The 21,696-nt window shown below is 40.7% G+C and overlaps 2 protein-coding genes across 2 annotated transcripts in view; one reads left to right on the top strand and one right to left on the bottom strand.

Annotated features, from left to right (window-relative positions):
- DMGDH (dimethylglycine dehydrogenase) overlaps positions 1-1,900 on the bottom strand; it is a 47,894-nt gene extending 45,994 nt beyond the window's left edge. Inside the window, exons 1-2 of the mRNA XM_068667104.1 lie at positions 1,670-1,900; positions 524-689 (exon numbers count right to left, since the gene is read on the bottom strand). Of these exons, the coding sequence (XP_068523205.1) occupies positions 524-689; positions 1,670-1,785 (282 nt within the window). The 5' untranslated portion in view covers positions 1,786-1,900. The remainder of the gene's footprint in view (positions 1-523; positions 690-1,669) is intronic.
- A 98-nt stretch (positions 1,901-1,998) lies between these two features.
- LOC137848144 (betaine--homocysteine S-methyltransferase 1) lies at positions 1,999-21,327 on the top strand. The gene is made up of 8 exons (XM_068667105.1): positions 1,999-2,157; positions 5,650-5,782; positions 9,652-9,770; positions 14,450-14,641; positions 15,259-15,406; positions 16,166-16,348; positions 19,691-19,919; positions 20,414-21,327. Exons 1-8 carry the CDS (start codon positions 2,119-2,121, stop codon positions 20,586-20,588), a joined length of 1,218 nt encoding a protein of 405 aa, XP_068523206.1. The 5' UTR covers positions 1,999-2,118; the 3' UTR covers positions 20,589-21,327.
- Positions 21,328-21,696: the final 369 nt, after the last annotated feature.

The raw sequence follows: 21,696 nt of genomic DNA, 5'->3' as shown, positions 1-21,696 counted from the left end.
ATGTTCTCTGAGAACTGGACACTGATGCTGGTTCTTAACCACTTCTCTTTCAGCATAACACACATATAAAAAATAATTAAGGATAAAATAATGCCAAATTCCACATTTCTGTTTTTTGAATGGTATTAAAACCACTCCCAGTGATAAAGTCTTCAGTATAAACTAGATTACTTACGACATCAAAATTTGTTTTTAAAAAAATCTGAATTGAACTGAAGTTTAAAGTCTAAGTCCACTTAGCTGCCAAAAACATGTAATAGTATTAACAGTTATGTTCCAGTAATTTCAAAATACAATATTTGTCCCAACTTCTATGAACTTCTAGGAAAATATACTATGGATAGCTGAACCAACTTTTCAAAACTCACACTCCAGGTCTATACAGAGCTCAATGCTAAAAAGTTTACATCTATAAAATAACCAAGACAATCTCTGGAAAGCCAGGGAATATAAGGGTAATGAAACTTCCACCACTGTTAGATAAACTGTTGTTAATCTGAGAGATTAACAAAATGTTCCTTACTGCATGCCAAGTAGATCCTGCAGTGAGCTCAGATTTTTCCAGCAGGATGACATCCTTCAAGCCAGCCTTTGCCAAGTGATAGGCTAGGCTCACACCGACGCAGCCACCTCCAATGATCACTGTGTCTGCTCTGTCTTTCCTCAAGGAAGGAGATGGATTTTCTTTACTGGGGAAAAAAAAATAACAGTTATGGACACTTACAGAAAAACAGTTGCACATTTGTCCATCTTCATTGTTTTCAGCTCCAGTCATTACGTAACTTGGTCCCTGCCTGCGAGTCTAACTTAGAAAGTAACCTGTTCACTCCTATCTTCTTCTAAAGTAAATGCTCCCAAAGGGTTTTTTGCATACCCGGGCCTAATAAAAACTGCAAAGCAAGTTTGTTTCCACTCACAGCTTTAAATCTTTGCTATTTGTCCCATTTACCCTTATGTGCAGTATATTTTCAAATGAGAATCTATACCCCTGAAACAATGCCAAAATCTGAGTTTTCGGAAGTGTGAGTGTAACACAACACAGTCTTTTAAAAATGACTACTTAGTAAAGCTCATTGACACATTTTAAAGCGATATGCCAGTGTTCACCAACAATGAAAATTAATTCTTATTTTCAAGTTCTGTGCACCTTCACGTGTTCTACTTTGCTAAAGTCAGAGCATTACGGTGGCAGGTTTTTCTCAATGGCTTGCTTACACCTGCTTCAACGTGGTTTCACAACTATTGTAAGCCAGCACAACTCAGCACTGTTACCCCGGGCAGCCCATTCGCTTCCATCTTATGTGACCCCCCCTCGGCCGTCCCTTCCACAGAGGGCCGAGCAGCAAGCCAAAATCAGGAAATGTATCAGGATAAATATCCAAATTAAAACATTTTGGATGAGCGGGGCAAGGTCAGACCTTTTACTGCAGCAGAATACTGTGAAACTACAGTACCTGTCCTTTCGGGACAGTTAATCAACACTCATTTAATGTTATCTCCCCACTCCTTCTACGCAGCTTTTTGCTGTTTGCTTTCTCAGCCTCTCCGGCAGAAAGCTACCTAATGTGTAACTAACTGATCTTTCACCCGTCTGCGCTCGGAATTCCGAGCTGCTAGCGGCATGCACGACGATGCACATGACAAAATGGCATTTTAAGTACAAACTCACCCGCCCTGGGCGCCCGCGCCGCTGCCGAGGGGCCGGGGGGCAGCCGCGGGCAGGGGGCAGCGGTGGCGGCGCGGGGTCGGCAGGCGCCGCAGGGCCGCCCGCAGCAGCGTGCCCATCCCGCACACGGCTCGCACGCAACACGGGCCGGCTCTGCGCCCCCGACGAGGACGGCCCCCGAGGAGGAGGAGGAGGAGGAAGGCGCCGGACCGCCCCCCTGGCCGCGGAGCCGGCTGTCCCCGCTGGGACTGGGGGCGGAGGACGAAGGGGGGGGTCCCCCGAGGGGTCAGGGACCGGGCAGGGACGGGACAGGACGGGACGGGGGTGTCACCCACAGCGCTGCCCACCTCCTGCCAGGGCTATAAGAGGGCAGGCGGCTCGCTGCGGGCATCCCCTGCTCCGTGCCGAGCCGTCGGACAGACTTGGGCAGCCGGCGTCCCCGGGCGAGCAAGATGCTGCCGATCGCCAAGAGCTTGAAACAGGGCAAGAGGGTAACTCCCCGCACCCCCCGCGCAGCCCCGGACCCCTGCTCCCCTCCCCTGCACCTCCTCTGCTCCCTCCTTCAGTATTTTTAATTCTGCAACTCCTGCTGCAAAACCCCCGCTGCTGCCAGCCCCTGCTGGAGGGGCTCGGTGTGACTGCGGGTAGGGGCGTACTGTGAGAACCTACCTCATGGGCATGGTGTGCATATGTACACCTACACAGTATACCTATATGGTATACCTATACATCCATATGGTATATCTATATTGCAGCTGTAGCTGTTCTCCATCGGGCCCCTGAAAGCGTTTGGATGCCACTATAAAGTGGACGGATATATTGGGTTGGAGTTAATGCTGTGGCAGCTCCTGTGATCTTGGTTTCTCTGAACGCCTGGCCACCAAAATTTAGAAGCTTTTTGCTATATAGTGTTTGATATGTAAACTAAACTGTGCTTGCAACACATTAAAATTGTGAATGTTGTAAGCGTAAGCCTTCATTGCATGGGGTTTCTGTCTCCAGCATCCTGACAACACTATTTAAAAGCCCCAAATTGCTCTTACCTTGATTTATATGACTGAATACCAGCAGTTTTTGTAATATGAGTGCAATCTCCAATATATGCATGCCCTTAGCACTCTCGTTTAGCTGAGGATAAGCTGATATAAAAAGTTATTCAGGCAGCAGCCATTCTGCCTGTTAAGACAAAACTGTGAGTATTGTCTAAATAAGACTCTGGCATGCACCACTGCTGCTACCCAGTAGTGGAAGGGTGGGTGGAATCACATATTCTGCCTTCCTCTCAGGAGGACAGTATTATCATCAATAGGATACAACTGTTTTTGTTCATTTTTATATGTAACATACAAGTCAGAGAACAGGCCATGGGAAGAAGGCTCAGCTTTGGGCCTTTCACGTAGATCAGCAATAGCTGAAGGACTCACTGAAGATCTGAATAGCAGTTTTGAGGTGCATTTTTCTCTCCACTGATGGAAAGATTTGTTAGAGAAAGAAGGTAGAGAAAGAAGGTTTCTCATTGGTAGAGAAAGAAGGCTTCCCACTTGCATGGTTTGGTTACATTCCTAAAGCTGGATAGGGAGATATCTTCATACACTTGTACTCTTTCCACCGATAGAGGTATGAACTATGTGGTGCAATTTCATTCATGGTAGCAGAAGTCAAGCAGTGAAAAGGTGGCTCAAAAGCCTTGTTTAACTTTTTACAGATACTTTTTCATGTCATTTAATATCAGATTTGTGCATTATGGATTGCCTGATCATATAATTTTGGTCTGCATTGAGCATGAGCACACAGTTGTAGTTCTGTTAGGACAAAACAGAGTTGATGCCAAACTTATGCTAGCTATATGTCTGTTGAGCCAATAGTATTTTATCCAGTATGGGTAAGTAAAAATGGTTTAAAGAGATGATATCAGGTCTATAATAAGCTGTCTCAATACAGGAATTATATTTTTGCAGAATTTGAACTGAAAAAAATGCACATTTTTATTAAGTACTTCGTGCTTTATAGTTTTGTCACCTTTTATCTGCTATTAGGTGCTCTTATGCTATGTTTAATAGATTGCATTACATTATATATTAGGATATCATGTACTGTTATATCATGGCTTGCATTGCTTCTCTGTGTTTAAAAAAAAAGTGATTTACAGTGTACTTTAAAAGAGCTAGAACTGTGAGGGAAAGCTGCCATTAAATCTTAGAACTGACTTGTTAAAAGAAAAAAAAAATCCATTAGTTGCAGTGCATTGAAATATAATATCCATATATTATGTCAACATCTGTCCATTACTTAATCTTCAGTTAACAAGCAATGACTGAAGTTTCTTGTATGTTCAAGGTTTTTTCCTCCGCACTCCTGTTCTCTGCATACTAAACTTCTGAAGCAGGCTTTGTCTGTTGTTCCTTGGCAAGCAGAGGAAGGAAAGACTCAGTTGTTGGTCCCTCAGCTGCTTTTCTCTGGCTCAGTTTGAGGCATTCTGTTACAACTGCAAATTAGTTAATTGGAAGCACAATTTCTACAAAGCCTCTGGACACTTACACTTACAAGAGAGTTGCCCTCTGTTGAGGAATGACTGGTAGACTCACTGAAAATTACTGATTTTTGTGGATTCAGTATTGCAGGTTGAGTTTTGCCCGGGTCCTGCTGAAATGAAGATTAAAGCTTATGTACTTGAAGCTGTAGAGTTAATCAGGTCACTGTTTTGGCAAGTCCACAACATGCAATAGAATGCGAAGCAAAATCTGCAAGCCAACACTTGGCCAGGCTCATATGCCTGCAGAGCAGCCATTGGTTGCCATGTCAGCACCAAAACATGAGTCAAAAATGCTGACCCTCTCAGTCAGTCTTTGTAGCCCCAGGGTATGCAAACACATCAATGCTTGGTACCAGTTCTGGCAGAGGTGGCATGGTGCTCCTTGGTAGAAAGACGTACCTCATCCCTCCTAAAGGGCAGTGATGCTGAGAAGTTATAGATGTTTGTCTTTCCCATATATATGTGTGTGTGTGTGCTGAGATAAATTAATTAATGAAGGAGAAATTATCAAGAAATATAATCTATTAAAGGTTGGGGGCTACTTGTTTAAAAAAAAAACATCCTCTCGGTGAACAAGCTACACTCAACTCTATATCCATAAGGCTTTTCTTTGTCCTACTCCCTCAGATTTCATTTAAGACTTTTTGGAAAATTTGAACGAGCCAATGAAGCAATGAATGGAATATGAAAAATAATATATATTAGGTACAACCAATCTGTATTTTTCTCATGTTTTCCATTCTACAAAATCAAAAAGACTTGCCTTGTGTCAGGATTATTTTTGAGGTAGAAACAAGGTTAATCACAGGGTGTTGTAAGGTTTGACATCTTAAAATACTTCTGGGCTGTGCAAAGCAAGCAGGATTTTCTTTCATTTTTTAAGTTTAGGTAAGGAAAACCAAGGCACTGAAAACAGCCTGCCAGAAAATGGAGGCATTTTGAGGTGTCTTATTTGCTTGGAAAATGTTACATGCTTACTGTTTTATGATGCCTGTTGTGTTGTCTTCTGTCATGAGCTACTTGTGCTGAGGTTCTGTCAAGATGGCATTTGTAGGTAAAGAGCAAATGACCTGATACTTGTGTTTTATTTTTAAGTTTCACTTATATTTTAAAGGAGAATTTCAGACTGTGGTTTATATTCATAGAGATGAAACTGAACCGTTGACTTCTAGCTCTGGGGACTATGCCTCTAGAATACAATAAATCTGACTAATGAGAAGTTTTAAGTACTACATATCCATATATTAAAGCCTGATGTTCTTATAAAACAGGCCACCTACCATTTTTTCAAGAGAACTTCAAGAAGTGAATGGATTACTTTTTATTACTATGGTAAAGGCCTTTCTGGTAGCCCACAAATAATTGTATTTTCTTTGTAAATTTGGGAAATTACAATGAACTCAATGAAGCTGAAGCACTGTAATAATTAATCTTTCCTCCTGCTTTTCAGGGTATTCTAGAGCGCTTAGATTCTGGAGAAGTTGTGATTGGAGATGGAGGATTTGTCTTTGCCCTTGAAAAGAGGGGATATGTAAAAGCTGGGCCCTGGACTCCTGAAGCAACAGTAGAACACCCAGAAGCAGGTCAGTTTACTGGGAAATGGTAATCCTATAGTGAAAGCTAAGAGGCTGGATAAATAATAATTATATAGGAATTTGTAGCAGGTTTTAAGAAGTGAGGTTTGACAATGCCACATTAAGTAGAATTAAACACTGTTAAGAATAGTCTAAGAATGCATACACCAGAAACTCATTTTACCCCATAATTTGTCTATAATATTGTCCAGAAGCAGTTGGCTAGGGACCAATGAGTAGTGCAAACAGAGTGATACCTCACTAGAATGCTCTGTCTTCAATAATTTGCAGCCCAGGGACTTGCTTGACACAGAAATGGTATCTTTGTGTTCAGTAACATTCAGCGATTGCTCTTCCATGGACTTGTCCTGTCTGTCCTAGAGCTGATATCAAATTTATCATTCATAACATCTTGTCACAAAGAATTAGGCAGGTAAGAATCTGTTTTCTGACCATTCTAGGATTTTTATATCATTACAAGCAAATATAGCTTGTTTATTAATTCTTTACAGAAAACTGTAGCTTCATCTAAGCAATAAAATGAGAAAGGAGTCTTTAATGTATCTGCATCCACTATGAAAAAGAGAATGATAAACCTCATAAGAACCTAACCATTCCAATAAAGCAGCATCAGTTTCTGTGTCTACACTATTTAAAGGAATAACTCTTTATAGTGTAGGGGAGCAAAGCAAGCTTGTTGTGTTCAGAAGAGTACTTTGTTTCCATTTCCTGTACTTGTGAGTGTTTCTATATGGAAACAACTTTGTAATTTTGCTTTACAAAACTGAACTGTTGGTTTCTAACAATACTGGTTAATTTTGCTTTACAAAACTGAACTGTTGGTTTCTAACAATACTGGTTACCTTTCCTGGACCACTTTTAGTTCTAATTACCACATCTGATAAACAGGGCATAGACTACAAAGCTATTCAATCTGGGAAGGGTCTATTGAGCTCATGTCAACTGGCTTATACTTGACAGTCGTCTGACGAATCGCTTGTCTTGCTGAGATTCTGCTTTATGCTGGAAATGAGTTCTTGTTGTCAGACAGTGCTTCAAGGGATGAGACATGATTTCAGTGAAATTTTGTTATTTGGCTTTCTTTGACATGTTTTATATGAGGAAAACATCTAAATGAATTCAGTATGCTAGATGAGCAAACAGATTTGCTTTAAATAGCTGACTAGTTGCCACTGATTAGAGCCCAGCCAACTAATAATTGCTACTGATTTGGTTCTAACTGTTTTTAGAACATATTGGCTATGTCTGTAACACACTTATAACATTTTAATAAACCCTTTATAGGCTATTTATAAATATACCCTTAACTGGAAATGTGTCAATTTCTTTTAGTGCAATGTGTTGCCTCCTCTCCATTACTGCTTTTTGCTACTGAATGTTCAGGAGTCATGTTACTTGGAAAGCAGGTGTGAAAAACACAAGGAGCAACTGGATAGGCCAGCTGGTATAAAATCCATACAACTACTAGGCCTTCTCTTTGTAAGGAGAGAGGAAAAAGGAGAGAGGTTCTTAAAATGCAGCAAGGCATGCAAGGAAAAAAAAAAAGGGAATCAAAAACCATAAGAGAGGAGAAGATCTGCAAGACTGACAACTTCAGAAATTAGATCTAAATATTTGTTCTGAGCCAGATCAAGTATCAGAGCTACTGCTGTGCACAGGGCATATGCACTTATTGCCCTATCTTCTGTTGGATTAATTTTTTTTGCTAAATGTCACTCATGGTGAATTGAAATGAAAACTCAGTGTTCTATGCCTGACTTCTAAAATGCATCAAATTATTAATAATTATTTGGCCTTACATGTGGCTATTATCCTCATTTCTCAAATAGTGGTAGAAAATACAGCTTCAGAAACATGCTAGAAGTCACACAAGAAGTAAATTACAGTTGTTGTTTATTTTTTTTGGTTTTTTTTTGTTTTTTTTTGTTGTTTTTTTTTGTTTGTTTTGTGTGTGGGTTTTTTTGTTTTGTTTTGTTTTCTTTTATAGTGTCATGCACACGCTTGTTGACTTTATAGTAATGACAATGTATTCTAGCAACAAATGTTTGCCTGAGATTGAATGAGGTTCAAGCTCATACTTTTAAGGGCATTCTTTCTCTCCAAATGTGAACAGCAGACTCCCAAGTGGATCTACCTAACTGATAGTCTGCGATATCAAGCTTCTTATTTATATGTGTTAGGTTGTTTCATTTACTTGTCTATGTCACTGTCTTTATTCACACAAATCCCAAGCCTTTTTCTAGGAATGAAACAATTTTATTTAAAGACCACACAAACACTGTGGATAAATAAAACTGAATTATTATGGAAATGTCATAGAGCATTTTTGAAAGTATATGTAGATTTCCCCTCCCCTTTTCCTACTTCTTGATTAGTTTTCATCAGTATTTTTTATGGGGGAGAATCAAAAAACAAACTGCAGACCACTAGAAATATACAGAGACAGACCTTTTATTTGTGTTTTAATGCTTCAGGAAAAACAATACTCCCTGCACTAGGAAATTTTTGACTTTGAGTAGAGGTTGTAAGACTGAAATCTGATTCTGATATTTCAGGCAAATTCCAGGGGTTTTTTGAACTGTAGCCATACTATGATCTGTATTCCTGAATAGGTCTTTTTGATTGCTGGGAAAAGAAGCATTGTATTAAGTCACAGTGTGGTTAGCCAAGGCTGCAACTGAAAATGAAGTGCTCTACTAGCAGAGAAAAACAAGGAACATTACACTGTCCTTCACTGAAAGTAAATGTGTAATTGTGTGTTTGGAGATTGACTCTAGCAGCTACTGTTTGAGCTTTTCTGGTGTAGAAGTCTGTGTTTGTTGTAGCTAAAGACAATAATTTTATAATGGCATATTTACACGTTTTCCTAATGACATAGATTTTCTGTAGGCAATGAGGTATGATAAAAGAAGACTCCTGGAAAACTTCCAAACATCTGCCATAGAAACTGAAGTGTTTTCTTGTCTGTATGCAATATCTAAGGAATAAATTGCTCCTGCGTTTGCTATAAGCTGTTGATCCTTTTAACTGTATTTTGCATGATTGGTAGTGTTCTGGCAATTATAATTGTTTTGTGGGTGGATATATATATCCATTTTATATTTTATATATAAAATCAATTGACAGCTCCTGTTCCGCTCTTGTGGTGTCAGTTGCGGTGCATTGCTTACTGTGATGAAGTCAGAACTGACATAAGAGAGCCTACTCCCAAAGCTGTAATGTAGGAAACTTGTCCATTAAAAGTAATGCCAGCCTTTCCTTCAAAAGAATTGTTGGCTCTGTAGTAAAATCATGTAACAACTTATGAGACAAATCAAGTCTGTGTTCTGATTCAATTTTTTTTTGGAGCGATTAATCATCTCTTAATCAAGTGTTCTTTTAACCAGAGAGCTTTGGTCTCAGCTGAGGCTAGGTTTTGCTTGGAGAATAAAACTAGAAAGTACAAAGTGGGTGAGATTTGATGATCTTTTTGTCTGGTATTCCTTGCTATGCTTTATTTTGCCGATTGTCTGTTTTCCCCCTCCCAAACCACGATGCAGTTCTGTAAAGTCAGACTGGGAGGTCTGAAGGACTCGCAAGGTGTCAGACAAAACTGAATCTACTGATGAACTAAATAGAAATCCTCAGCCATTCTTAGCAGAGGCTAACTGAGGAGAATGTCTTCTACCGAATGTTCCAGGAGTGTGAAGAAAAGGAGTTCTGCAGACAACTGCTTCTACTCTCTCATAATGACTCCTCTAGTAAATACTGTATCACTTGTTTTATAGTAACATTAATTTAACAAGCATTCAATTTGAGGATAACGGTAGTAATAACTGTTCCAAACATTTCTTCTTTGTCTCTTTAATTCTTTACAGTTCGTCAGCTTCACCGGGAATTCCTCAGAGCTGGATCCAATGTTCTTCAGACATTCACCTTTTATGCCAGTGAAGACAAACTAGAGAACAGAGGCAATTATGTAGCTGAGAAAATAACTGTGAGTAAAATACATCTACATCTATTTTGATCTAATGTGAAATAAGTGGATTCATTTCAAAAGGCTCAGTAAAGAGATTATGGAATATTTTCAGTTTTTCATAATGGTTTTGATTATGTTTGATGACCAAAGTATGAGATAATGCAATTTCAGAGGTAGGAGCAGTAAGAAAGACAAGGTTAAATGCAAAAACAAACAAAAACACACACACAGAAAATGGTACAAGGATAAAGAGAGGAAGGAGGATGCCCACGTCTTATGTTTTTCAGCTGAAGAGATTAGTGTACTGGAGTTTTCTTACAAAGAGTATGGGGAGAACTAAGAGCACAGGGAGAATAATAAGTTAGGGAAAAATACTTTAACACCTAGAGAGACAAATAAACTGCAAAAAATGGTGAAGAATCCTAGAAAACAACTTGCTAGTAAGAGTGGAATGTTCATAGTTCATAGAATCACAGAATGGTTTGGGTTGGAAGGGACATTAAAGCCCATCCAGTTCCAACCCCCTGCCATGGGCAGGGACACATCCCAGCAGACCAGGCTGCCCAAAGCCCCATCCAAGCTGGCCTTGAGCACCTCCAGGGATGGGGCATCCACAGATGCTCTGGGCAACCTGTGCCAGCGCTTCGCCACCCTCTGAGTGAAGAATTTCTTCCTTATCTCTAATCTAAATCTCCCCTCTTTTATTTTAAACACATTACTCTGTGTCTGATTCCTGTACTCCCTGACAAAGAGTCTCTCCCCAGCTTTTCTGTAGGCCCCCTGTAGGTACTTGAACTACTTGAACCCTGCTCTATGGTCTTCCTAGAGCCTTCTCTTCTCCAGGCTGAACAGCCCCAATTCTCTCAGCCTGTCTTAACAGGAGAGGTGCTCCAGCCCTCTGATCATCTTTGTGGCGGTCCTCTGGACTCATTCTACTAAGTTTATGTCCATCTTGTGCTGGGGGCCCGAAAGCTGAATGCAGGGCTCCAGGTGGGGTCTCACAAGAGCAGAGCAGAGGGGCAATCACCTCACTCACCCTGCTGGCCACGCTGCTTTTGGTGCATCCCAGGACACAGCTGGCTTTCTGGGCTGCAAGCTCACATTGCCAGCTCATGTTGAGCTTCTTATCAACCAACAGACCCAGGTCCCTCTCCTCAGGGCTGCTCTCAATTCATTCTTTGCCCAGCCTGTGTGGTGCTTGGGATTGCCTCAGCCCAGATGCAGGGACTTGCACTTGGCCTTGTTGAACCCCATGAGGTTCGCACAGGCCCGCCTCTGACACCTGCCCAGGTCCCTCTGGATTACATCCCTTCCCTACAATTTGTCCACTGCACCACACTGCTTGGTGTCATCGGCAAACTTGCTGAAGGTGCACTTGTCCTTGTCACTGACAAAGATGTTAAACAGCACAGGTCCCAGTACTGGCTCCTAAAGAACACCACTCATTGCTGATCTCCATCTGGACATTGAGATGTTGACTGCAGCTCTTAGAGTGCCACCATCCAGCCCATTCCTTACCCACTGAGTGGTCCTTCCATCAAATCCATGCATCTCCAATTTAGAGACTAGGATATCATGGGAGACAGTGTCAAATGCTTTGCACAAGTCCAGGTAGATGATGTCAGTTGCTCTTTCCCTATCCATCAATGCTGTAACCCTGCCATAGAAGGCCACCAGACTTGTCAGGCACCGTCTGCCCTTAGTGAAATCACATCAGAATCCTGGATTGCCTCTGCCCTGCTGTGCTGTCCCTCCAAGGGTTATCAGGGTGTTTGAAGTCCCCCATGAGAACCAGGGCTTGAGAGTGCGAGGCTGCTTCTATCTGTCTATAGAGGGCCTCATCTGCTTGGTCAGGTGGCCTGCAGCAGACCCCCACTACAATGTCCCCTGTCCCTGCCCTCCCTGTAATGCTGACCCCCAAGCTGTCAGCTCCTCACCCATCCCCAGGCAGAGCTCTACACACTCCAACCTCTCACTGACATAGAGGGCAATGCCCACTCATCCTCGCCCCTGCCTGTCCTTCCTAAAGAACCTGCATCTGCTCATTACAACTCTCCTGTCACCGCAGCCTTCTCACCATGTCTCCCTAATGCAAGTGAGGTCACAGCCCTGCAGGCATGCGTAATGTCTTGTGTATTGCCCATGCTACCTGTGTTAGCATAGGGACATCTGAGCTTGGCCCCTGGTGAAGCTGACTTACTGGCTGGAGTGGTAGTAATTCCTTCGTGCTGCTGTTAAAAACGTGCTGCTGACTTTTAAGACCAGTTCTTCAGTAAAGTAACAACTAACAAAGCCACGGAAGGCTCTGTGGCCAATATTGCCCTCTTCAGGCGTAAAGGTGATCTGGCACAGCAGCAACGTACAATGTTGGCCTTTTCTAATGCTGTGCACTGAGGAGCTGTAGGATGCTGGGTGCCTTCACTAGATGCAGAGCACAGCTCTAATTTTGGCATCAACATTTCTAGCTAGTTCCTTTGAGACTAGGAAATTTGGCATTGGGAATTTTCTCTGGGCCTTTCCTTTGGTCATATTGTTTGTTTTAGCCTCTGGAAAACAGAATCATAGAATCATAGAATCATAGAATATCCTGAGTTGGAAGGGACCCTTAAGGATCATCCAGTCCAACTCTTGACACCGCACAGGTCTACCCAAAAGTTCAGACCATGTGACTAAGTACACAGTCCAATCTCTTCTTAAATTCAGTCAGGCTCGGTGCAGTGACCACTTCCCTGGGGAGCCTGTTCCAGTGTGCAACCACCCTCTCTGTGAAGAACCCCCTCCTGCAGCTTAACCCCGTTCCCGTGGGTCCTGTCACTGGTGTTAATGGAGAAAAGGTCTCCTGCCTCTTGACACCCCCTTACAAGGAAGTTGTAGACTGTGATGAGGTCTCCCCTCAGCCTCCTCTTCTCCAGGCTGAACAGGCCCAGTGCCCTCAGCCGTTCCTCGTACGTCTTCCCCTCCAGGCCTTTCACCATCTTCGTAGCCCTCCTCGGGACACTCTCCAACAGTTTCATGTCCTTTTTACACTGTGGTGCCCAGAACTGCACACAGTACTCGAGGTGAGGCCTCACCAGCGCAGAGTAGAGTGGGACAATCACCTCCCTCGACCTACTAGCGATGCCGTGCTTGATGCACCCCAGGACACCGTTGGCCCTCCTGGCTGCCAGGGCACACTGCCGGCTCATATTCAACTTGTTGTCTACCACGACCCCCAGATCCCTCTCTTCTAGGCTGCTCTCCAGCATCTCATTGCCCAGTGTGTACGTGCAGCCAGGGTTTCCCCGTCCCAGGTGCAGGACCCGGCACTTGCTCTTATTGAACTTCATGCGGTTGGTGATCGCCCAGCTCTCCAACCTATCCAGATCCCTCTGCAAGGCCTTTCCACCCTCATTCGAGTCCACAACTCCTCCAAGTTTGGTGTCATCAGCAAACTTGCTCAAAATACCTTCTATTCCTACATCCAGATCGTTTATAAAAATATTGAAAAGTACCGGCCCTAAAATGGAGCCTTGAGGGACCCCACTGGTGACCGCCCGCCAGCCTGACGCAGCCCCATTCACCATAACCCTTTGGGCCCTGCCCGTTAGCCAATTGCTCACCCATCGTATGATGTTTTTATTTAGCTGTATGGTGGACATTTTGTCCAGTAGGATCCTATGGGAAACCGTGTCAAAAGCCTTGCTGAAGTCCAAAAAAATCACATCAGCTGGTTTCCCTTGGTCCACCATACGGGTGATCTTATCATAAAAGGAAATCAGGTTAGTTAGGCAGGACCTACCCTTCACAAACCCATGCTGGCTGGGACCAATGACTGCTTTGTCCTCCAGGTGCGCCTCAATAAGTTCGAGAACCATCTTCTCCATGATTTTACCAGGCACTGACGTGAGACTGACAGGCCTGTAATTGCTAGGGTCTTCTTTCTGACCCTTCTTGAAAATCGGCACAACATTTGCCAGCTTCCAGTCTACCAGGACCTCTCCAGATTCCCAGGATTGTTGAAAAATAATTGAGAGAGGTTCCGCGATGACGTCCGCCAGCTCTTTCAGCACAGAGAAGATTCTCCAGGAGGCAGAGAGAAAGGAATATATTTTTTTATGTGAATATATACCAGGCCAGAAATTAGAACAATCTGTACACTAGGGAAACAACTGTGGCTTAAAATAAAGAGACCGCTTTTACCCTAGTACTGTTGTACATATCAGTATGCAATAAATAGCATTTTTCTCAAAGCATCATATTCGACATCAGCTCTCAGCTATCTGGGCTGCTTGTTTAACAAAAATAAGCACATCTGTTATACAATAAGAAAGCCTATTTTTTGTACTTCTTTCTATCTAATAACAAGATTGGAGCCTGTTTCTGTACAGAGGATATAAGTAATTCTGAGTAGAATGAATCAGAATTCTTCATGTTCTAAGGGGCTAAAACCACTGGTCATTACAAATATTGAGATGCTGTGCACAGCCTAGAAGATACTGATGTGGGAATGATCCCAAAGAGGGGGGTTCTGCTTCACTGGCTGGAATTTTTGGGGGAAGATCTTCCTGATCAATTAAAAAATATATACATTTAAATTCTAAGTGAATGTGAGGTCAATATGGGCTTTGATTCTTTTGTCCTCTTCTGTGCTCCATGCATATCTCTGATCAGGTAAAACTGATGTTTTCTGTATTCTGATGTAATCTGTATTCATACAGTGCCAGAAAGTGAATGAAGCTGCTTGTGACATTGCAAAAGAAGTGGCTACTGAAGGTGATGCTTTAGTGGCTGGAGGAGTCAGTCAAACACCATCATACTTAAGCTGCAAGGATAAAGCAGAGGTTAAAGCAGTTTTTCGAAAGCAACTAGAAGTTTTCATGAAGAAGAATGTGGACTTCTTAATTGCAGAGGTAAACTCTTAAACAGAAAAAAAAAAGAAAGTGTATGCCTTCAACTGGTACAGTGAGTTAACTTTCATCTGTGTAGTCTACTTTAGGGAATAAAGTATATACTGCTTCCTCCTTTAAAATTTTGTGCTATTCTTTTATTCTAGTAGTATCAGAATTCTTTGCAAATGCCTAGAAAAATCTGCAAGTGTTCAAGAATAGGACATTGAATCCTAAATTTCTATCTCAGTCAAGTCAAATTCTATACTGGCACAAAATAGATAGGTGAATGTGATCTTAACTAGCTCCAGTTTCCCCAGTTTCCTCCTGTACTCTGAACAACCAAACTGTGGTGGCTAATGTACATGAATTTTTGGGGGTGAGTCCCTGATTAACTCTCTATCTGGACATTCCTACCATTCCTACTTCAGAGCAAGAGTGCCTTTATTTTTTTAGTTTCTCTAACTAACTCTTTAAAATCTTTTTTTTTTTTTTTTTTTTTTTTTTAAGCTGTGTGATCACTGAACTCAATAGAATTCTTAGTGTAAGTCATTGTATTGCTAATGAATTTGGGGTCTGGATTAACATGCTTATGCTTCATCTCCAAGAAACAAAACTAGCTGAGTTTAAATTTCTTTCAGTATTTTGAGCATGTTGAAGAAGCTGTCTGGGCAGTTGAAGTCCTGAAAGAATCTGGCAAGCCAGTCGCAGCTACAATGTGCATTGGTCCAGAAGGGGACATGCATGGCGTGCCCCCAGGACAGTGTGCTGTCCAACTGGTAAAGGCTGGTAAGAACCTGTTTTAACTGGCCCTTTAAAAGAATGGAATAAAACGAATTTCTTAGGCACTCATTTACTTGATATACCATGTAATTAGCTTCCTGATTACATCTGCAGATATAAAAAGTATCTGTGTTTACTTTGCTAGAGGAGTCTTTAAAAAAAATAGACAAAACAACCAAAATAAATAAATAAATAAATAAAAATGCAGCTATTCAATCTTTATTATCAAGGGTGGTATAGGGAGTAGAAGGCTCAAGTAGCTGATATTGCATAGAGCAAAATGCTATATTTGTGCTCATAATTAAGAAACATAAGCAGAATCCAAAGTAGCCTATGATTCTCCACTCATGTTTTAAGAAATGTCTGGAGCACAGTTCAAATCCAAGATGAGAATGGGGTTGAAAAAACATGTCCTTTTGCCTATCAACGGATGTGTTTTCTGGAGGAAAAGGGGAAGGACAGAAGGCATGAATCAATGGCATGACGGTTGGTACAGGAGTTTTACTGTATCTCTCCCAAGCTACTCTTATCATTGGAGTTAGCATTCACAAGCAAAGGCAGAACTTGTGTTACGAACCAGCTAGTTAATTGCATTTGTGCCTGTGGATGTTACTCACCGTAGTGTTTCCTCTGGAAGGTAAAGAGGAGTGCAATTCCTGAGATGTAAATGCTCTGATCAGGAGAGCAGAGGCTAGCTCTAAGCATGGAGTGCTGTGGCTCTTTTCCAGGGAGATGTGACTTGAACAATTATTTTTTTCCTCACAGGTGCTTCTATTGTGGGAGTCAACTGCCATTTTGATGCAGAAACTTGTCTGCAAACTGTGAAACTGATGAAAGAGGGCTTGCAGGCTGCTAAACTGAAAGCTCACCTGATGTCTCAACCACTTGCTTTCCATACACCTGATTGTGGGAAGCAGGGATTTATTGATCTTCCTGAATTTCCATTTGGTAAGACAAGAGTATCTCTTTATTATTGGCTGTTTCTTTTTTCTCCATTTTTTTTTTTTTTTTTAGAAAAATTGAAACTGTAGTTTATCCTTCTGCACAATAGTATTAGTCCTTATTACCTTGTCTAGCACTGTGCTTAGAGGCATTGAAGTGTACTGTTAGGTGAAAGTTCATCCACATAGTGAATGTATTTCAATAGTATCATAGTATGTGAATGACAGTAAAATTATAATGAAAATTGTTAAAATGCCATGACCTAAACTCCATTAAAAGTATAGTTCTTCCTCATGCTATAGAGCATTGCTCAGGACAGCTGTAAAACAGCTCAGAGAAATGGACAAACTCCAGATTTCAAATACCTTTGAACGGGAGCTCCCCTGTGTTCTGGTTTGTGACATCTATCCCACAAGCCCTGTAATGTTTATCTTTATAGGAATTTAATGTCCAGCACACACATGGAAATGGATCATTAGTACAGGTGCATAATTACTGCAACTCAGTCTTGCAAACTATCTAATGTGGGAGTAGAGAGAAACCAGAAGCAGTATGTTCCTAGATGTAGCTAACAAATGGGTTAGCAGTTTGGAGATGGATTCACCACTCTTATGCTCAGGAGAAATTTTACAGAGACTGAAAGGCTCATCCACTTTTGTATTTAGAGCTTATTTGCACCTGGGATGTAGAAGATCACATCCTCCTAAGATGAGAGGACAAAATCAGCCAAAACAGTTTTATTTTGATTAGAAAAATACCTTTCTTTTCAAGTACTATGCACTCTTCTTTTCAAGATCAGCCTATAACATAAGGTATTGAAACAATTGAAACTTGAATTTGTAGCAAAAACTGAGAGAGATGTGATTTTTAGGAAGGTCTCTCGGTCTCTCTCTCTTTTTTTTTTTTTTTTACTTCCTTTCTTTAAATAAAGGAAAGAATGAAGCCTAAGGCTTTGATTAGGTGATAATAGTGTGTCTAAATTCTGAAAGTATTCTGTAATATTTCAAAGTGTCAGGACCTCATTTGTGCTATTCATTCTTTCATATAACTCCTCTGATTGCAAGCAAAAAAGATAGAGCAGATGCAGTAAGTAATCAAGTGAATTGAAGACTTCACTATTTGGTTTGTTATGGTTCTTGGCTTGTCTGTATAAGCAGTCTGTATGAGATCTCATTTTTTAGAAATTTCATGACTCAATTGGAGAAGCCTGGTTCTGCGAATATTTTCAATACCCAGATCAATTGATGCACTTTGATAAATGATTGTTAAACTAACACAATTAAATTTATTTATTTAGTTAGTTAGTTTCTGAAAGACTGTGCAGAAGAGGCATTTAGATGTTTGAAGTGCACATACCCTCTGTAAAGACCAAGACCTCAGTTTCTAGAAAAGAATTGTCTATGTTGTATTGGCAAACTCCAGCATCAGCTGCCAGTAGTATTTATTTATCATTAGCAGTTTTTTCTGCTTTCCGTGTCTTCCTTTTAACTGTAATTGGCCTCAAATGTTAAGGAATGACAGTGTTTTAGAAAATAATGTGCTGGTCAGTTGTCTCATGAGTAGATGCATGGAGAGGCTAAATCTAGGAACTGATTACAATCTTCTCATCCAAAGTTTATGAAAACTTCAATCTCTTTTTATCATAAATAACCAAATTGTTAAGCTAGGGATATATAACTCTGAGTAAAGCCAAGAAAATAAATGCTGTAAAATGACAGGAGTGGAAAATAAAATGTTAAATAATTTTTGGGAGGGTAAAAAACACAACAACAAAACACTATCTATGTGGAATCTTCTTTTCATTGAATATTGTTTGCTTTTAATCATCATATTCCAACACATGAGTATTCAGTTTGTACAGAGGAGTCTATCCATGTTTCTTTAGAGAGGCTAAGCTCTTGCTGTCCTTATGCTTATGATGCATAAAGGACTGATTGTGACAGTGTGGGTGATGGAGAAAACAGGGAAATATTCTATGCTATTCCCCTGGAGTTTAGTTGCTTATACATGTATCAGCTGAGTAAAAGATGATGCATTCTTAACATTCATCACTTTGTATCAATTTTGCATTTGCATTTTAATGATATATAAGAGACAAGGAAATCATCGACAGGACTGAACACAAAGTTACATGTATGTGAAAAGCTTTCGAAGATACTTTCATTTGCTTTTCTTTTTTTTCCTCACTATTAGACTATCTTAATTTCCTCTGTCCAGCCCTTCCCTGTGAGACTAACTTTTTGTTTAAGAACACTTCTTTTTTTCCTTCTGTTTTTTATTTTCTGACCCCTATTTAACTACTCATTGGACTTTAATCAGTTCTGCTTTTTGTCAGCTTCTTGCATGTTAGGCAGTTTTGGAAAAGAGTGTAGGCAGAAGAATCCTACCTCTGTGCAGAGATGCCAGAGCCTTACTTCCTCATCACAGCTTGTTTGCCTAGGGGAGTGTTCTGTGGCCTGACATCACACTGTTCTCCCCTCATAACCTTGCTGGTTAATTTCCTGCAGGTGTGCATAAAGAAGCAAGAGGATTTACCTCCTGTATTTTTATTCCTCCAAGTTTCTTTTCCAGTCCTTGGTCTTTTCTTTTCCATTCTGCTACTTGTTGTACTTCCTTCCCACTACGGTGTGCTCTTCTTTCTTCTCTTCATGCTCTGTTTGCTGCTTTCCTTCTACAAGTCTTTCCTCTCAGCTCTGTTGTCCCTTCACTCTGCTTACCACTGGCAGAGGGGCTCAAAAGAAACATGTCATCTACACATAGAATTTTCCACAAGGAAGGAAGTGGTATGTGGCAGCAAACTGCTTATGGATGGGAGTATAATTAATTAAGGGATGGGCTAAGAAAAAACTGGCTGCCACTAGCTGATCATGGAAAAAAAAAAAAAAAAAAAAAAAAAAAAGTCTAGTAAGCACTCCTGAGGACAACAAGCAAGCTTATTGCTGTTGCAGGTAGTCCAGTACCCTCTCCTCTCACAGATTAGAGTGCAGTAATCAGATTTCCCACCTATTGATAGGTCACTGAAAATGTAACACTGAAAGTGCTCCAATACTCCTGTTCAGAACTCCAGCAGAATGGCAAGTGCAAGGCCCAGGGCTTGGTCAGTCTCAGAGGACATGATGTGCTGTTTTGCAAAAGTAAAAAGCTTAGAACAAATATAGCTCTGTAATGCTTAACAGAACCTAAAAGCTAGACTTCAAAAAATTTGCATCATTAGTTTTAGCTCAGACAGTTCAAACATCTACAGCCACTTTTGCAAACAGTGTGCAAATGTTTCAACAATGTGACTCCTTACTGAAAAACTATGGAAATGGAGTGTGCTGGATACCAAAGCTATGAATGTCTTTGCAGCTCTGGAGCCGAGAATTGTCAGCAGATGGGATGTTCAAAAATATGCAAGAAAGGCCTATGACTTAGGCATTCGTTACATTGGAGGCTGCTGTGGATTTGAGCCATACCACATCCGAGCAATAGCTGAGGAACTGGCTCCTGAAAGGGGATTTTTGCCAGAAGCTTCTGAGAAACATGGTAGCTGGGGCAATAGCCTGAGCATGCATACCAAACCCTGGGTCAGAGCAAGGTATGTATATGTGAACTGGAAAGCACACCAACACAACCCTTGCTTAGGCTTATATTTGTCCATGCAGCAGACTGGATTAACTGATATGGAGGTTTTATTTATGTTAATAATTTGGAGGAATTAAATCTGATCTGGGAATAATGAAAGGGGTGCAGGGGCAGTAGGACATTCCCCAAAGTTATCACACACACACTTTAAAATGAAGAATTGGTCATCATTAATGTGAAAGTAATTCACGAAAGTTAAGATGAAAACCTGTCAGACTATGGTAGAACAGCTCCTAATGGTGAGTGGCTTACGGTGTTCCTTTGGAGGGTGAAAAGATACTTTTTAGATGTGTAGCATTTCTTTGCATGCTTTAATTCAACTTTCTGCATCTGAACACAAAGTCAGTCTGTGCAAGACAGATGACCCTTTGTAATAATGATTTAAGTCACAGTTCCTTTAGTATTGTGAGGTGCTGGAACAAATATTTTATTGTTTTATTTATTTAGGGCAAGAAAAGAATACTGGGAGAATTTGAAGCCTGCCTCGGGCAGGCCATATTGTCCTTCAATGTCAAAGCCAGATGGCTGGGGAGTGACCAAAGGAGCCAAGGAGCTGATGCAGCAGAAAGAAGCAACAACTGAACAGCAGTTGAAGGAGCTCTTCCAGAAACAGAAGTTCTAATCCACTGCAGTTTTCTGAATGTTAGGATGTTAGAACATCTCATGCTTCATGAGAAAATCTGTGAAGATGAATACCCTGTTAATTTATCAGTTAACATGCAATGAAAAAGACAAAATGAATAGAGAATGTGATTATAGACTAAATATGTGAAGCTTTGATAATAAAGGCTTTCTCTGGTCAAACAGTTTAGAAGGAGATTCTTATGGATTCTTATAACAATTGGGCTTCTTTTAGCTAGGTGCCACTTATTGGGTAGACATAGAAATACGTGGAAAGTTATAATAGGCTCAACTGGCTTGTGCATAAAGGAGAAAGTCACTTCTAAATACTGTATCAATGGATTTCCATTCTTGAGACTCTTTTCTGTTTGGAATTATGTAGGAGCTTTCTCAGACCTCAGCATTTGCTGAGGGCCACTTCAGGCATGCACAAGCTGCCAGTGCTTCAGACAGAGTTATCTGTAGTCACTTTCTTTACTTAAAGAGAATAAAAGTATATTGGAAAATATATCTTTCAATTGAATCAAAAGATAAGAATGAGATCTTGCAGGAATTTCTTACGTGCAGGAGAAAGGTTCAGAGAAAACTTAGGATGCAAAAATGGCAAGTAAATAATTCATTGTTTTTGTCCTAAGTTATCATGTTCACAAAACTTTATTCCTTTGGAGACTGTAAGGCTTAAGAGATTATTCTGAAATTATATATTAAAAAATGAATAAATTAAAAATAATATGATGGAATAGTACTGTATTATCTTCACACTCTAAATCATATGAACTCAGAGTAACATAACCCAAGTAAACAACTGTCATTGTCAAATACTCCAGCTGATTTCTGGATATCTCATTTGAAACACTCAGTTTTATTAAAAATCAAGTATTCTATAGAAAATTAATAATAAGAAGGTGTGAAAACCCTGTTAGGAAATAGAATCATCCACATAAGTTTAAAAGAAGGACATATTTCCATAGTTTATTTTTGTGAAATACTACACAATTGAGAGTTCCGTCTGAAATCTCATTCCCACCCATCCTGCGTGAAAGCCACTGCCTTTATAAAAATATTCTTGAAGTTAGAATATTGAAAACCTTAGCTGGCCTACTTTGTAT

This window comes from Anas acuta, chromosome Z, assembly GCF_963932015.1.
Source record: "Anas acuta chromosome Z, bAnaAcu1.1, whole genome shotgun sequence".
NCBI lineage: Eukaryota > Metazoa > Chordata > Aves > Anseriformes > Anatidae > Anas > Anas acuta.
Note: the sequence above shows the minus strand (reverse complement) of the source record. Positions and strands in the feature narration are given on the sequence as shown.

Excerpts from the sequence above, each read along its gene's own strand:
- LOC137848144 (XM_068667105.1), top strand. The coding sequence starts at position 2,119 with ATGCTGCCGATCGCCAAGAGCTTGAAACAGGGCAAGAGG. Across the intron at positions 2,158-5,649 it reads GCTTGAAACAGGGCAAGAGG|GGTATTCTAGAGCGCTTAGA; the intron begins GTAACTCCCCGC and ends CCTGCTTTTCAG. Across the intron at positions 16,349-19,690 it reads TCTTCCTGAATTTCCATTTG|CTCTGGAGCCGAGAATTGTC; the intron begins GTAAGACAAGAG and ends ATGTCTTTGCAG.